The 17,972-nt window shown below is 38.9% G+C and overlaps 1 protein-coding gene across 1 annotated transcript in view; it reads right to left on the bottom strand.

The window, feature by feature from the left end:
* Positions 1-17,972, bottom strand: part of LOC101858695 (protein transport protein Sec24A) — a gene marked incomplete in the record, with an annotated part of 31,700 nt that overhangs the window by 9,484 nt on the left and 4,244 nt on the right. The window contains 11 exon segments of the mRNA XM_013079334.2: positions 755-919; positions 3,646-3,712; positions 4,605-4,714; positions 5,495-5,621; positions 7,739-7,841; positions 8,330-8,445; positions 9,040-9,150; positions 9,876-10,528; positions 13,442-13,531; positions 14,127-14,231; positions 16,139-16,666. Coding sequence (XP_012934788.1) covers positions 755-919; positions 3,646-3,712; positions 4,605-4,714; positions 5,495-5,621; positions 7,739-7,841; positions 8,330-8,445; positions 9,040-9,150; positions 9,876-10,528; positions 13,442-13,531; positions 14,127-14,231; positions 16,139-16,666 — 2,175 coding nt within the window.

Below are 17,972 nucleotides of genomic sequence, written 5' to 3'. Positions count from 1 at the left end.
CCCCCCCCCATATTCAATCAGTGACAAATGAATTAGTTTCACGCATACAACACCCATTCATTAATTCAATCTCACTATGTCTTTCAGTACAAGAAGGGCAACAGACATTGATATGTGTGCTCATATACAAAAACAATGCACATTAAAGAGAAAAAGAACAAAATATGGCACCAAGCCTAAAGAAAAAACTATCACATTCAGTGAGTGCTGTAATTTGACTTTTTGAGTATTCCACAGGACCAGACTATTTTGTTGACAATATTATGATCCTTGCAAAAGAAACAAGAGTTCTCATGTGGAAAACAAATATTCCCTCTCCGTAATAAACACGGCAAAAACACGTTTTCAGCAAACAAATGCTAACCTATACCCACAGACACACATACATAAAAACTACAAACACTTCCATTCTGAAACAAAAAGAGAACAGAAACACATATCATCGCCACAGTACAACAACCCTGTATCTCACAAAAACAACATTTTATAGAAGGAAAAAACTTTGTCAAATTCCTCTAAAAACTATTAAAGTTGGAATGTTGCACAGGTGATATTTATTGAGCTACATGTCTAAAAATTTAACACAAAATCAACGGCGTTACATTTGGTCGAAAAAAAAAGAAGAAGAGAGAAACAAGTGGTTTTTCTCCATAGTGCGGGTTACAGGGTTGTTGTACCCAGGCGACAATATGTTTCCAACAAACACATGTACTTTAGCCTGCACACAACTTCACACACACACAAAAAAAATTACCTTCCAAGTCAGGCACACACAACATTTGAGGTTGTGATAATCCTTCTGCCAGGTTGAAATAATACAGCGCCCGGTCGTAGCACACGAATCCAACAGTTGTCCTGGCATCTCCCGGCAGTTTATCCAGTTCATCCAACAGAATTTGGCAAAACTGGGATAAATAACCTACAACCGAAGCAAAGAAACAATATTAAAACCAAAAGAACAGTCAAACCTTCTCTTACAGCAACTTGTCAAAGGCAGTCAACTGTACATGCCATGACTTGCCACTACCTCCCTTGCGTTTTATTTTTATTGCAATAACAATTTTCAAGACGTCCACCTGTTTTAAGAAAATTGCTCTTCTCATTCACAATGGGTAGTCGTCTTGGACAATTTCGACTAATTCTCAAAAAAACAACCACACCTAGAGATATAATAAATAACCAATACTAAAGAGCTGGAAATTCCTTTGCTTTTGGCAACACTGAGGCTGGACATGTGTATCTAATATGGTCAACATAATACATAGCTGCCAAGTTTTCAAAATTAAAAAACACGATTTTCATCGCGCAGTCGGCGAAAGAGACCAGTTCTTACGTCAAAAAGATACCAAAAGACAACTTGTACTCAAATGATAAGCACACCACAGACACAAGCATGCTGTGCAGCCAGATTGATAAGATGGCAGGGGCATCCAATGGCAAAGATGTCTGGCTGGGATTCCCTAAGCTTTGTTATAACTCCATTGTTTTGTCCTATCATCACTGAAGCATTGTCTGAACTCAAAGAGATGCAGTGCATAAAGGGAACACCTAAGGTTTCTAATTCTGTCACTACAAATTCTCCTATGTTAACACCACTTGACGGACCGTTGTCATTGAGGACGTCGGAACACCTTGTTTGTAGAAAACATGTTTGTTTGGTAATTTCAAAGCAGTGATGAAGTTGAATTCCTCTGAATACTTGGCACAGAAGGTGTGTTTGCAAGGTTTTGCCTTAGGCTAGAACTGGTTGGTTTTAAAAACGCATCCATCACTTGAAAGCACAACGCGCGTCCGTGATCAAAGAAATAGTTTTAGCTCCTGCGTGCATTCATCACAAAGGCTGCCCGCAACACACACACGATGACCTGTGACCCGATGTGAATGAATGAGAAACACAAGGCCCGTAGGCAGACCTGCCACTCTATGAAATCTAAAAATCAGGATTTTAAAGTTTTAAAAAATCAGGATCTAGAGTCTAGATCTAGTGAAAAAAATCGGAATCAACGGCAAATAAGTCATAAGGGGCACTGGGGAAAAGGGGGTGGGGGTGGTCCCGGTTCTTTATGAGGCGAGTATGCAAGACAAAGCTTTTTGAAAACTGAAAGACAGCATTATTATAATTATGTTACTTGAATCGGAGTTGGATAGACTGGGGGAGCGCAGGTAGCACTAAAGCTGAAACTCTCGTAGTCTTGAAAATAGCTGACACATAACTCCAATCATCAAAGAAAAAAGTCTGCGTTTTCATACAGTAACAACGTTTGACTTCCATCGCATATACACTCAAGGTACTCCCCCCCCCCCCCCGGAAAAGAGATCGCGCCAAGGTCGTTCATTTATTTTTTTCTTCCTTTCCCTTCAATTAGTCTGTATCACGGCACGCACTTTACGCCCAAATGTCAAAAAATACCCCCCCCCAGGTCATCCACCGTCCACACTGGTTAAGTCCCGGAAAACACCTCGATCATTGCGACCGGTGTGAATGAACTTTGTTGACCCCGACAACCGACGGTCCCCGACACACGCGCTACTCTGAACTGCTCACCACACGTACGAGGTCAGCGAAAGTAGATCTTGAGCGTATTTAAGTGGGAATTCAAAATTGATACTACGTCGATTTTAGTTGAAATAACGAGCGTGAGTCAACTACTAGATTCGGCATAGATGCTTTAGAAAATAGCGTTCCAAGTTCCAGCCGATAACAAGTCCAATCGGTGCTTCCAAGCTCTTTGCAGAACTTTTTATATTTTTTTCAAAGAATCGGACGCAACAGACGCAACGACAAAAAAAATCAGGATACTGGCGTTCAAAATCGGGAAAATCGGGATGCTTGAGATTTGGGGCAAAAAAAAATTAAATCGGGATGAGTGGCAGGTCTCCGTAGGTTACTTCCCGCTATTAAATAGCGCATGCTCAATAACATTAATAACAAAGAAATATAGAAGGGGCACAACTCGCGGAAGGAGGTGGACTTCCAGTTTAATTGCAGGGACACTACTCTCGTCGTCTTGTTGACTCCCGTACTTCGCCTATCCGGTCATAAATTTTCTAATTTTTCTTGCTTGAAGCCAGTTTGTATAGAAACTAAGAGGGGGGAAAAGTTGAAAACGTATTTTCCGATGTCAAAACGGATTTCCGTACTCAAACCCAAAAATCGTACTAAATACGTTTTTTACGTACTACTTGGCAGCTATGAACATGTATGGGAAAACTTAGAGCTCATAAACAAATCTACTCTTCCCATTGACATACTATCATAAGCATTATCCGTTAATTTTTTTTCTCTAAAAACATTTTCTAGCAAGCATTTAAACCACTTAAGTTGAACAAAGAAGTCAGCAACCATTTCCTGGCACAATAAGAGCATGCAGAGATGAAATTGGCATGAGTTAAATCAGCTTTAACTCACTGCCTCCCCACCATATTTCTCACTGCTCTTCCCTGAGAGCCTATTATTTCATTACGTATCTTTAAATATTACTGTGACATAGCACAGAGGCACAAATATAGCTGTGGCAATAATGTGATAAAATAAATTCTCACTCTGAAACTGCAGGGACTGTGGCAAAAGCAGTAGGCAGCGAGTTAAAAGCATTCCATTATTTCAACGTTAACTTATTCAACTGAACCAAAAAATGCACACACCTGTTTCCACAGCATTGAAAGACACGTCCAAGAGAAAGAGATACACAGCTGGCTGGGGAGGGCGTAACTGGGGGAGACAATAAAAGTAACAATCAGTTATAGAATAAATACATACACATGCCAGTCAGCAATCCTAAATATGTAAATTAAATAACTGCAGTTTGTTTAACCTATGATGCAGGTGTTAAAAAGGTTGTGTGTGTGTGTGGGGGGGGGGGGGGGCGCAGCAGGCTCTTAATCAATTTGAATTACAATAATCCTCCCTCACTATCAAATCTACAGGAATCAGAACGACTCCTTAATACGAGAAGAATTTTGTCTTCAAGAAAAACCTCTCTTCAGGAACCTAATAAGTGCCAGGCAGAGGGGGGGTTTTTTCACATACTCAATCATACAGGAAAAATCTTTCCAGTGAAATAGTGAAGAATAGAAAAGAAACAACTATTCAATCAATTAAAAATGCCTGCCCCCCACACCAAAAAAAATCCAAAAATGTAACTGCATCTACAGAGAACTGTATATGCATGCTGCCTAGCTGAAAAAGATTACTTTTTGAATTAACCATTGACCACTCAACTTAAATCTATTCAATATTATTTGTAGTTGCCCTCCCTATATCAATACATTTGAACTTTTTCCAATGGCCCCTCTGTCCAAGACAATCACCTATACAAATGACCACTTCAAACCTTGCATTTTTTCTATATTATAATGACACTGTCCAAGAGGACAACCTGTATAAGATTACCACTTTCCTCCTCTATAATAGGTGGCCATCTTGTACAGGTTTAACTCCATATTGAATGGAACCATCTGATTTATAAAAGTACCTCATTCGATAAGATAAAATGCATAATGATGAACACACTGTCTCTAGAAATTTCCTTTACAAAGATGACCGTGATTATGATGTCATTGACAACATACCCACAACCTTATAACAATCGCAAGGGACTTACCATGTACTCCGATGGTGCAATGAATTCAATCGTTGCTGATTTCACTTCTGGCCTACGTTGAGGGTCCCCATACGTTTTACTGACAGGATCAAAGGAGAACTCATCTGGCACTGAGTAACACAAAAAGAAAAGGTTTATTCAAATCCTGAATTAAATGTGCACTGTCATTAAGTCAGTTTTCACATAACAAGTATACTCATAATAATAATAAATAGCATTTGTTAGTGAAAATTCCCCCTCAACAAGTTCTATGCCCTTTACAATCTGTATTATTACCCTCACAGACCTGATAACATTCTGAAACAATCTCAACTTCCTAGTTAGTATACCGTGCAATTTGTCATTTAAAAGGTGCTAAAAACACACAACATACTGACAATATCTTTGGCTGTCTATAAAATGATGACCCCAAAAGCGGCGGGCTTATCTCAACATTGTCAGTCTTTCTCATTCTTGAACATCAAATGGAAGGTATGAGTGAACAATTTTGGCAAGAAGATAACATCCACCTCTACAAAAAATCTTTCATTTTGGTGAGACACGTTTAAATTAGTGGCTCTTAACCTGGGTTCAATCGAACCCTACGAGTTCGCTGGGTCGGCCTGAGGGTTCGGCAGAGACCAAGATACATACACTGTGTGTGTGTGTGTGTGTGTGTGTTTGTGTGTGTGTCCCATTCCATTCAGCCTCCTTGAAGGGTCAGTGAGTGCATGTATGAAATGCGGGGCTCAGTGCCTCCAACAAGGTTAACGATCACTACCCTCAATCATACTCCAACACTAAACATATAAACCAGTAACAAATGAGCAGCAGGTAGCTAGAGAAAACATTTTTTTTAAACTTTGAACCTTTAGAAAAAGAAATGAAAGTTGTATGCCTCTAAAACTTACAATCGTTGACTCTGAAGCACAAGTTGCACTTCCACCTCCTCTGGTCTACAAACACAACAAAAGGGTTGATGTACGTCCGGCAGGATCGGCATCGGACGATGACACTCGACTGAATGACAGGGAGTTGCTGAAGATAAAAAGAAAAAAAACACAAAAAACAATCAGAAATGAGCACAAAGATTTAAAGGGAGATTATACAATTTAGTCTTTTCTGTCTACCAGAACATCAAGAAATAAAATAATAGGAGCCTCTGTATGCACTGGATAGTTTTTGTAATGTCAACTTCCAATTTGGTACTTTGGTATATAAATAAGGTAGATGCCACTCTTTATTCTAAAATAATAGCACTTGTTACACTGATATTTAACAGAAAACAAACCAGAAACAGGAGAAATCCTCTCAAAAGACATTTGTGATCCATCGCGGGGAAATCAAGTGCTCGCCAAAATAATGACAGCGAAGAAACCAGCATTTCTTGTCACTTTTGCAATTTTTATCGAAATTTTGAGTTTCGGCTCTACACTTTTTATGACAATTTAAAAACCCATTTCCATGTGGATTCCAATTTAACTGAAAAACCTTCATTAAACACATTGACATGAAAAAAGGGTAAATTTTCATTTTCAGTTTTCAAGGACTTTCATGCTATGAAAGCTACCAAGCTTTGGAGGCTCCTTTCTCACTAATTTTACCTTTGACATCAGGTGACCCCCACCTCCTTAAATTGTTAATATCTTGACTTCTATCCACGATAGATGTGTATCTTCTAAACCGAAAGCAAGACAAATAAACAAGCTTTAAAATAATGCCAATAATGCCAATAATGCCCACAAACCGACGAGCGCCCGATTCCATCGTGTCATGACACATTTGATCACAATTATCTATTACATGTTAAGACTACATAACTTCAACAAGAACAGTATAATTCTGAGAACTGTTGACTACAGTAACTCAAAAGAAAACTCATTCATTCACAGCTATATATTGCCTTTATTGTTGAACCATGACATATTCTAACAGCTTTCGCATTTCAATACATCTTGGTTACTTAAGAACATTGACCTAACACCAGCACGCAATGATGCGAGTGTATGCAAAGGGAAAAATAACCTTCATGACAGTCAAAATATATTAAAGACCTCAGCTGCCCATTCCCACCACCTCTGAGACTCTCAAAACCTTGAAGAATCAGAGCTATAAAAAGGAAAAAAGCTTGTAGAGAAAGAGAAAACTGTCGAGAAAGGCAGTCGCAGCACTCAAGAATTACATTGCTTGACCATGAAACATCGTTGAAAAGTAGTTACGTTTTGTTGAGCGTGATAAAATGTACTCGGCTAATATAATTTGTTGAATTTTAAGAGTTGAAAAGAAAAAAAAGATGGCGCAATGATGCTGTGATCACTACTGAACATGAGAAAAAGTGAAAGTCACAAAGGTCCAATCAGGTTAGAATGGTTTGAATTTACATCTCAACTTAAAACTAAATGAAATAAAATATTTACAAATAATTTTTTTTAGCATTTTCAAAGAGCAATTGGATATCAATAAAATACACTAAAACACAAAATAATTGCTCAATCTTTCTTTTCAGGTAACATCTGTATATTTCTGAACATATATTTGTAGAATATAAAGCATAAAAAAGCAAAATTATAAGAGAAATTGAGCAGGTTGGCTGGAGAAGCAATATTATCATACATAAGCTTACTTTGAATAAACAATGAAAAAGAAAAAGATTTGTTGAACATACACACCACCAAGAGATGGAAAAAAATATATATACATCCCACATCTGTCGATAAAATGAAATGAAAATGGAGAGAAAGATTGGGAAGGAAAAAAACTTACTCCATCACATTCCTCCTGAAATTCAGTGACATAGTATGAGAGTAAACCCTCCCTTCCAGCATTGGGTACGAACTTTTCATTGACAATACTATCAACACTCCACCCTCCCTTAATAAACAATCCTTAGCTTGAATATTTCTTAAAACTGTGCGCATACGACAAAATAGCAGAAGGACTGGGAGCTGAAATCAGAGATCTTATCTATGAACCAACCAAATGAAATGTGACTCCTCAAAAGCCAACACGATTCACATGGTAAAGGATCACACAAAGGTCACTGAAAATGCTATCACTATCATACTGAAACAAAAGCGTACATATGTGAAAATTGATAAGGAAAAATTATAAAAAGAGAGAGAGGGCAGTCTGATCCAATCCAAAGATAAACTTACAGAAAGATCCCTGAAAGGATGAATAAGAATTCCCAGTGGTAACCTGGCTTTGCTGAGTAAAGCTGAAGTCTGTGGTATGGCATTCAGTGTGCAACGAAATATGCTGAGGAAAGAGAACAAAATTTACAAAACACGTCAAGGGCAGTTCGGGGGATCATCTTGATTTTCAGTAAGGTACAGCATAGAAAATTACTTTTTGACCGACTTTTGATTAAAAAGGAAAGAAAGTATGAACATATTGTAACACATTTGTTAGATCTCACACATATTCAATATTCAGGGATGCCATTAGGATTTCGTGAACATAACTGAACAACTAAAAGACAGTTTAAAAACCCATCTAATATGGAAATCTAAAAAAAATTTGCACTTCTCGGTAATAGAAATGCAAAAAATAAGGTTTACAGAAAACAAATTTCAGTGAAAATAACAGAAAAACAGCACCCACAAATATTCTGTATGTTTCTTACAAAGTTCAAAACTGTTTTCATTACATATTAACCGTCAAATTGCCTGAGACATTAAGGGACTCAAACCAGGATATCACTTCTACACATCAGGATATCACTTCTAAGTCATCTTCACACTCACTCTGGGCTGCAGTTGACTTTCTTGAAATCATGAGGCAAGATGGGCTTTGCCGTCTCCACTCCATCAGGAGGCATCAACTGCCTCTCATTGAGCAGGTTAACAGCTCTTTGTGAATCCTAAGAACAATAAATACATATATACATGTATTTTTTTGCTAAGGGTAATATTATAAGGGAATAAAAAGTATAATGGACCCTTCCAATACATTTTCAAACAAAGTTACCATTCTATATCATGAATTCACATCTATTTGCACTGTCTGTGCAACATTAAATATAAAAATAATAAATAGCCCGAAACAAACTCTCTATTCACTTCGTATAAGAATCAAAATTTATTCCGGTATCTAAGTTTAGAGCCCATAAAGAACTTGCAAACCGGTCCAATAGTATATTACTCAGGGCATTGCTGTCACTTTTATTCCCTTTAACCTCTGGGCACAAGTATGAAGACACATTAATATCTCTCCAGCATGCCACGGTCATACTACTGAAAGTCAAGCTACATCCATCGACATTCAAATTAAACAAAACATAAACCTCACGAGAGACAAAAAAGGGAATATATAAGAATGTAGGTTTTCCCTCCTGTCTGTTAAGCCCTTTAAGTAATTTGAAATTACAGAACATTTCAACAAAAGACCTGACTTTACCAATAGCAAACACAAATAATTCTGGTACGGGGGTGTGTGTGTGGAAGTAGACCCTCACCTGCACTCCCATCTGGCCAAAATTCTGGGTCATGGCATTTACATTATTGGCGTACATTCCTTGGTGAGGTTGTCCATAAGGTTGACTCCCATACGAGCCCGGTGGGGCACCCTGGGAGGACGAAAGGGAAAAATTAATCCTTTGCGCAACATGAGAACAATCATACTGAAAGTTACCAACTCTTTTCTTGAAAAGAGAGACTATAAATTAATCAATAAATAATTGTACTAAAAATCCCGTCACCCACATCTATTTAACATGCACCCTTAAAAAAATACTGTCGAATCATCCCCCTTAAAACAGATACAGAACAAAGAATGAGATTTCAGTCTATCAAATTAAAATGAAGCGTGTCCACAGAGTAATGCCCTTTTGAGAGTTAAAGAAAGTATGAGAGCATAGTCAACCCAGGGTACGAGGAAGAGGGAAGGATAGGACAGGCCAAATGGAAAAGAAAAGAAGACAATGCAAAAGGAAAGGGAGGGTAAAGGTACAATGAATACCACGGGAAACCATGAAGCACTATCTACTCCATAATGTAAACAATCAGTTCACAGCTTCTTACAACAGAGTCACAATAAAAAAGGAAACTAATACAGATGGTACATTGCAAAGAACAGATTGCATCATGGGGCATGACCATCTCATAAGTTACCAACAACAGTTAAAATGTTGTTCTTTAAATTTAACAAATGCAGATAATATTGTAATGAACAGGAATGTCATGTCATTACTCTAAATAAATATACGAGCACTAAATAAATTTACGAGTCTTCAGGTTGGCTGAAATCATGCATGCAACATAACAAATTAGCACTTAAACATAAAAAACCTACCCCATACTGTGAGGGGGGCTGCATGGCTCCGGGTTGTGCCATAGGCTGTGAGGTGGCTGGAGTGGGTGCTGGCGGGAAGCCAGGGACTGTGTTAGCTCCAGGTGGTGGGGGGTACCTCGATGGGGCCGCGTTTGAAGGGGGAGGGGGGTACCTCTGTCCTGGGGCGGCTGGTCCTGGGGGATGGGGGAAACTCCCCGGAGCGTTGGACGACATGGGGGGCGGGGGAGCGAAGCTGGAATTGTTAGATGGTGGACGAGGCTGGAACCCCCCCATGGGCGAACTAGACACAGGGGGGAAGCCAGCAGGACCACTCGGAGGAGCAGCGGTGGAGGAAGGGGGAGGAGGGGGGCCGGCGTTTGGGCCAGCAGGTGCTTGCGGCGGCAGTGGACCGAACCCGTAGGGAGGCTGCTGCGGCTGTACCTGTTGTGATGGAGCTGGTGGATGGGCGGGGCCAGGGGGCAACCCCGGTTGTGGAGGGAAGTGTTGAGCCTGTCCGGGAGGGAAACGCTGCGGCGGCACTTGGCCTGGGGCGCCAGGCAGCGGAGGTCTGGGCCCGGGGTACTGCCCTTGATTAGGTGGGGGGAAGTTCCCGGCCGGCACCTGACCAGGCACTGGGCTCCCTCTCGCTCCTGGAAAAGCTGGGGATGGTGCTCCTGGGAAGGGGAATACAACAATTTTTAAAGTCAAACCTGCTCCAATGGCCACCTGTACAAACAACCCTTCCCCCATTGCATGCTTTTTAAATAGGTGGGCAACTAGGGAGACAGGGAAAGACCAGGGTAGTATAGTTTTGTATGTGTGTTTGTTGGTGGTAGTTTTGTTTTGTTTTTTTGTTTTTTTAAATATTTGATTGCTTGCTTGTTGTTGGTAGTTTTTTATTTCCTTTTTTAAAAAAAATTATCTGAACGAAAAAATGAATGGTAGACAAATAACATGGTCGCCGATGTCTGTTTCAGATCTCGCACTTGATGACGATGTTGAGTAACAGTAAAACACTGTCCAAGATGCCCGCCTGTCAAGGACAATTTTCACTGTGAAGTTTGAGAATCTTTTTAAAAATCTGACCGCTATTTTCAGGATGCCTTGATAAGGACAAGTTTTACACCTCGATTGATATTTAACCTGGCTGCTTCAACCTTTCCTTTTACTGTGAATGAGATACAACACCATAGCAGACAGATACAGATACTCATTTTTTAAAAACTTCCCCACACGGAAATCGAACATGTCTTCTGAAGACAGGTGAAAAGCTTAATTGCTACAACATGAAATATAAACAATAATTTTTATGGAAGCAACTAATGATTATTTTAAACACAGATTTGGAAAGCTTTAAAAATTGATATCTAACATTTTATTTTCTAACTCTTCAATTTTTTTACACCTTACAATTTCTTTGTTTTACACAAATTTAATATAAATTCTCATTACTGATACTTCATTTTTCCTAAATCTGTCCAACCCTTAACTTATGCAGTAATTATTAAGAGATGTGTGTAAAATAATTTTTTAACAGCAGAGAGGCTTTACTATAACTCTATAATTGTACTTTTAAAAAGAAAAACATACAGCTGAACACACATATGTTGTCCAGGTTATGCAACAATTATTAGCCAATAGAATGAATCCTTATAGACCTTATTTATAAAGGGTGGCAAAATGAGCAAAGAGTAACAACACACTCGGGTATTTGGGGGGAGGGGGGGGGGCAAAAGTTTGGTGGCAATCATGGGTTGAAGAGGCAAAAAGTGCAAGAATTGAGATCTAGGGCTATACAAGAAACAGAAATAGTTACCCTGAAGGTGGAATCCCTCACCACGAAGAAACCTGAATTATAATCCGAACCCACCAGAACCCAAACCTCATTTTCCTAGTGTCATTCAAGCCTTGCAGACTGTCTCCGCGGTTTTATGCAAAAAAATTCTGAAATTATACAAACTGAGCCCAAAATTATACGATTCTGTTAATTTTAACAAAGAATGATAAAAGGAAAATAATCAGAAATTATGCAAAAAAATGATCAAATTTATGAGGGGTGCATAAAACCACTGGGACAGAACTTGCACCCCCAACTCAGTCAGACAAAATAAACTACCAGGCAGCAGCTGTCCATGGACCAGTCATTACTACTCAATTAAAAATACAACATACAAGACAAACGTTCAAATGATTTAATCCCACTCTATTCCGTAAACAATGGTGAAAAAGAGCAGCACTGCAACATGTGCATAAAAGCACTTTGAAACTTTAGGCAGTCATCACATTAAAATAACAATAACGCACACCTGCCAACCACCCCAAGACCAAAAAAAATAGGAAGTTTTCCCTAAAATTTTTTGGGGGGGGGGGGGAGATTCAGTCTCCAGAACACATACCAGTAAAAATTAAAATTACGTAACAAACCGGTAAAGGCAAATAAACGTGAGTAGCAGATACATGCAACTAAATAAGTGGATTTTCACTTCATTTACAAGTTGCACTTGATTGAAAATAAATATATTTCCACATTATTCATGATAAATTGCGCAGATAATGCAAACAAATACAGTCAAACTTGTGTAAGACGGCCACACATTGTCAAAGAGAAAAGTGTCCGTATAAGAAAGGTGGCCGTCTTAGGCACGACCGATCAAGATGAAGAAAACAAACCATTCCAATCTGAGGTCCCAATCGAAAGTAGTCGCATTGTTGTTTTTGTTGTTGGTGGTTTGTATTTTAACATTTTTTTATTTTGTTGCTGATTTTGCGCAAGGGTGACAATAAACAAAATGTATCAGACGAGGAAGACCAAGTGCCATGTTAAAACAAACACATGGGTCGCCACCATTAGGAGAACGAGCGACATTTCTGTCACAAGTTCATGTTGACGTCTTTTGTTACTTTGTTACAGACTGGGTAAACAGTGACCACTTTCACTTACGATTTGTGTATGAGTTCTGGGCGGGGCTTTATGGGTTATGAGGGATCACACATTTACCTCACCAGCAGCTGAAAATTGGTAGCTAAAGGTAAACATTGGGAGGGACCTACGCAACATGATCGGTTGGAGGGACTACCTAACAATAACGTCAGGTAATTGATTTATGACAGCTTGCCCACAACGCCAGGGGCCAATGCACAGTTCATGACAGAAAGTAATGGAGTCACTAAGGTGACCGTCTAAGACAGGTGTTATTGCTTAGTGTGATAGGGGTTGTGTGTCAAAATATGGTGGCCGCAGCCGCGTTGGACAGGTGCCCGTTTTACACAGTTAAGTTATATAGAAAAAACGCAAGGGGGGAAATGGAAAGTGGCCGTTTGTGCAGGTTTGACTGTACATTCAAAACATGTTTCGTCACCTCATTGAAGATAAAAGTCGCATGCAACCAATGGAGATGGAATTCAAGAAAAAAAATCGGAGAATGCAAATCTAGTCAGGATTCTTCAAACAAATATTAAAAAATTGGAGAGCTCCGATTTTATCTGAGTACTTGGCAGGTCTGATGATGAATAATGCACTCTGAAAAAGCATTACAAACACCCACAAAATCCTTTGCACCGCGAAACAACTACATCCAAGCACCTACCACGAGAAGGTGTGAACTGCCCTTCCAGCGCATCCATGGTTGAACCAGGCACAGGGGACGGCCCCCGAGAAGATTTCTGGGACGGGGGTGCTAGATGAGAAGAGAAGGCCAAGTGTCCAGAATTCTTTTCCAAGGTATTTTTCCATACATGTCATATACACATAGCAACACACTTTACCGATTCAATAAAATGTTTTATAAAAGTACAAAAATTAGAGTGAAATCGTACTGAAAAGATACACACAATATTTTTCATAATACGCTGTGTGACAACTCATTCCAAACACAAATTACCAGCATTTTGTAGATATAATAACATACCACCCCCAACAAATTTCATGTGTTATCAAGACATTCCAAACCCATGCAGTCAGTCAGATACATAGGTTGAAAGGGGTAAAAAGTAAAGATCGTAACTTAGGAATGAGTGAAAGCGCAGTGGTACACCAATATCAAGCATACAATCAACACACACTTTACAACAGAGGAAGTAAAGAATCGAATAAAGCACGTGCAAAGCTGAGCGGGTACGGTAATTTCTTTCTTTTTTTTTTCCAAACTGGAGTCAAATGGTAACATAAACTTAAGGACTCCGCTAACGTTAAAATACAAACATATTATAAAATAGAACTTACATACTTTTATCAAGCATTTAGTAGCAGTAACACTGCTCTTAAGGCTTTACCTGAATTGCCTGGAGTCTGAGTTGGTGTTTTTTGCATGAAAGGGTTAACCTGATGAGAGTATTGTCCTTGTCCATGAAACGGAACTGGCAACTCATTAGGGCGACCTGGGTACAAGATTAGGTCACTAGTCAGACTTGAAACCTCAAATTTAACAATTCACTTTTCAAAATTGGAGGGGAAAAATAATGAGCAGAAGAATAATTGCATTTTTACAAAAACTTGTCTGATACCATCGACTCAGGGTAAACGTTTCAATCCTAAATTTTAAGCCTCTCACAGCAGACACAAGCATTCCAAAATTATATTTTACTAGCCTTTTGAGATATTAGGTTGAATCTTTTAACCACCTCCATGAAACAAGATAATTTTTCAGCAACTCATGTCGTGAATAATTCATGCAATCATTCATCAACATGCCCAAACAGCAAAAAGGGACATCATTTTGTTACATTTCTAGCCACTCTTCAGATTCTCAAATAAAATATCATTGATGCCTAAAAATTTCTGAGAAGCACATCAAAATCAAATCAAATGTGTTGCGAACAACAAACGATACCTATAACAATTCACAGCCCCCATTTTCCTAAGCTTTGTCACACTTTTTGAAAACACAACAAGTAACTACACATCAGCATTCTTAAACTGTTGAGGTGATCAGGGACCAAAAAAAAAAAAGGGGGGGGGGGGGGGGGCCTAGAACACAAAGCAGATATGCCCCAACAAAATTAACATATACTAGTTAACATTTATATTTATTTAGAGTCATGTTGCCAATCAGTCCCTTTTGAACAGTATGGAATACCACAATACATATACCCTTTACTAAAAACACATTTTTAATTGATCATTATTTAAATCAGAGAATCCTTTTTAAAACTGCGCACTTGGAAGCCAAATATAAGCAGAAAAAGTATCTTGAGATCCACATTCGTCACAATCAAGAGACAAATGGGTCATTCCTGAAACTTTTTTGTGTTTAAACTTAGTCTTCTCTTTCATGCAAAAAAACTTTGCAAGGCATGCTTTATTAAAAACTAGACGACTCAGACTACTCAAGTTTTGCACATCTTTACGAAATTACCAACACAATTAAAAAGACACTTTAGCAATAGTACTGTTTAACCACAACAAACACACTGTTAGCTCAGAACAGAATCATTAGCCATACAAATTACAAATAAATCTTTAAAGAAAACAAAATGCCATGCACTTACATTAAAAACACCAGCAAGTAAAGTTTTCTTGCCTAAAACGTGTTGCACAAACTGACAAACAGCTTTACAATGGTGAAAATGTTAATTCACGTACTATTAATTACCATTCGCTACTGTGGATAACATGAAATATGTGTAAAATATATTTTAAAAACTTGGTAAAACCACAAACCCTTTCAAACATTGTGCTGATGCAATAACACGATGAACACAGGTGGTGTGTAAAAGGCAAAAGTTTTTGGTTTAAAAAAATAGAAACAATAAAAGAAAAAGAAGAAACCAAACCTGTACAAAATGAAAACAACTGAAAACCTGGCACATTTTTTAAAATAGCTGGCACCTCCAAATAACAGAAAACTGCACTCATATAGCATCTTATGCTTATCTTTCTTTTCAAAGCCAACAGTTCTATGATAATTGCAATCATGAAGAAAATCCTAAATCTACCTCAGTTTACAAGGTGATTGGAACGACTTCTGAACATCGCAACTAAAGATTTACATGGTAAGACTATTATAGAGAAAAAAACATACTACAAAGACATTTGAATCTTCATACTGAATCAAGTCTTCCTGATTATTGCCTCAAAAAAGGGGGAAGGCCAAAATTCTCTGTCCGTTCATTGTTATACTGAGTACAAATATTATGAATGGGATCATGAAAGCTTTATTACAGTACAAACAAAAGATTTAAAGCATGCAAAACGATAGCCTTATCATGATATCAAACAGGGGGAACTGGTATGCCACACATAAGTGAACAGGGTGCAGAACATGGGAATTTTAAAAAGCACTTACTCTGAGGGACTCCATCATGCGGCAGTCCGGGGTTCTGTTGAGAGCCATAGGTCTGGAATGAGGGGGGCTGTCCTTGAGTATTATTGAACGACCCACCCTGACTCGCAGACGGAGGCCCCCCTGAAGGCGCAGAAATTGTTGGCACTGGGGGTCGAGCCATCCGAGTGTTCATGTTCGCATTGCTTGGCCCATTCATGAAAGAACTGGCAGTCTGTGAGGTTTGGGGGGGAGGAGGCATCTGTCCAGCTGGTCGCATCGGGGGCTGCTGACCCGGAGAATTTACGTTGAACATAGGAGGAGGGGCCTGAGGCCGTGGAGGCCCTGCATTCATATGTTGCATTTGTTGAGGTGGCTGCATAGAAGTATTACCAAATCCATTCACTCCAGGAGGTCTTGGGGGAGCTCCTGCCCACTGGCCTGGTGGGTTGCCTGGAGCTGGAGGTCTCATGGGTACAGAACCAGGCTGAAACATTCCTGGAACAAATGGGCCATTTGGAGCAGGACCTGGAGGTTTACTTTGACCTGGCACTGGAGAAAAGAAAGGACAAAATTTATAGAATATACACAACAAGAGCCCATAGAAGAACTTAAACTCTTAACTTAAAAATCATCTCTATTACATTTAACTATTGTATCATTACTCATATTTTAAGCAACTTTATCACAAATCACACCCGAAGAGAAGCGTTGTGGCAAATCAGAATTTTTATAACGGAGCAAAGCGTATGATTGACTCCGTCTCTGATTCATCATTTATACATAAAATTAATTTTTTAAATGCACTATTTTCAAGTATTATAACACTCTAGTCCCATTTTCATCCACAATATCACGTATCTAGTATCAAGAATAGGCCACAACAGTATGATAGTGCAGTATATTTAATTCATTATCATGTATTTATCTAAGGTGAGTATTAAAACTGACAATCTTCCAGATGGGCACATTTCATTCACATTGGTCCATTGGTTGGATTTGGGTAATAAGGTAAGGGAAAGGGTAGGTATAGGGCATAGGATTAGGGTAACTCCTACAGATAGACACCCTAATCCAACCCGAACCCTTACCATATCATCGAATTTAGCAAATGTGAATAAAACATGCACATCTGTAAGACTGACGTTTCTGAATCGCCAACACCAAGCAAGATCACATTTATTTTCATTCAGGGTACCACAGAAAAAAACTTTCTAAACCAACTGTTAACATGGAGCACAGAAACAAAATTGAGAAAGAGGGTCACACTGTCATCGGACCACAGGCCACAAGTTCATCAAGATACATATTGTCACAGAAGGCCACCTATTGACATTGTCAAGGAGAAGACAGATAGACATCTGGGACAATGTTAGGCTAATTAAAAAAGCAAAGGGAGAAGTCGGAAGTAATCATTTGCACAAGTGATTGCTTTACTAGATCTAGTGGCCGTTAGAGCAAGTTCGACTGTAACTGAAATCTGAAGATGATACCTTTATCAGGATTTCTAAATTCATATTTCAATCCGTAAGTGAGAGCTCTTAGTACTATAATCTAGATACCAGATCTAGTTTTTCATTTGAAACTAACCAATTGAAACAAGCCATCTCTGAAAATACATTTGACTAAACGTAGAACGACGCAAACTATTTTTAGATAAGGCGGCCATCTCAACAGGGATACCCCTCCGATCACGTGATTACATGATCTAAACATAGCCAACCGCATGGCACCAAAGGTCGTGTATATCTACCATGGCATGACGCATGGTGCAATGTTTTTCCAGGAGACGTACTGGTAATTTGATATGATGCAGTGTTCCGATGTTGCTGCTGCTTATCTCTTCTGCGTATTATTT

Source organism: Aplysia californica, unplaced genomic scaffold (genome assembly GCF_000002075.1).
Source record: "Aplysia californica isolate F4 #8 unplaced genomic scaffold, AplCal3.0 scaffold00048, whole genome shotgun sequence".
Lineage (NCBI taxonomy): Eukaryota > Metazoa > Mollusca > Gastropoda > Aplysiida > Aplysiidae > Aplysia > Aplysia californica.
This window is presented reverse-complemented; position numbering and strand designations above follow the sequence as displayed.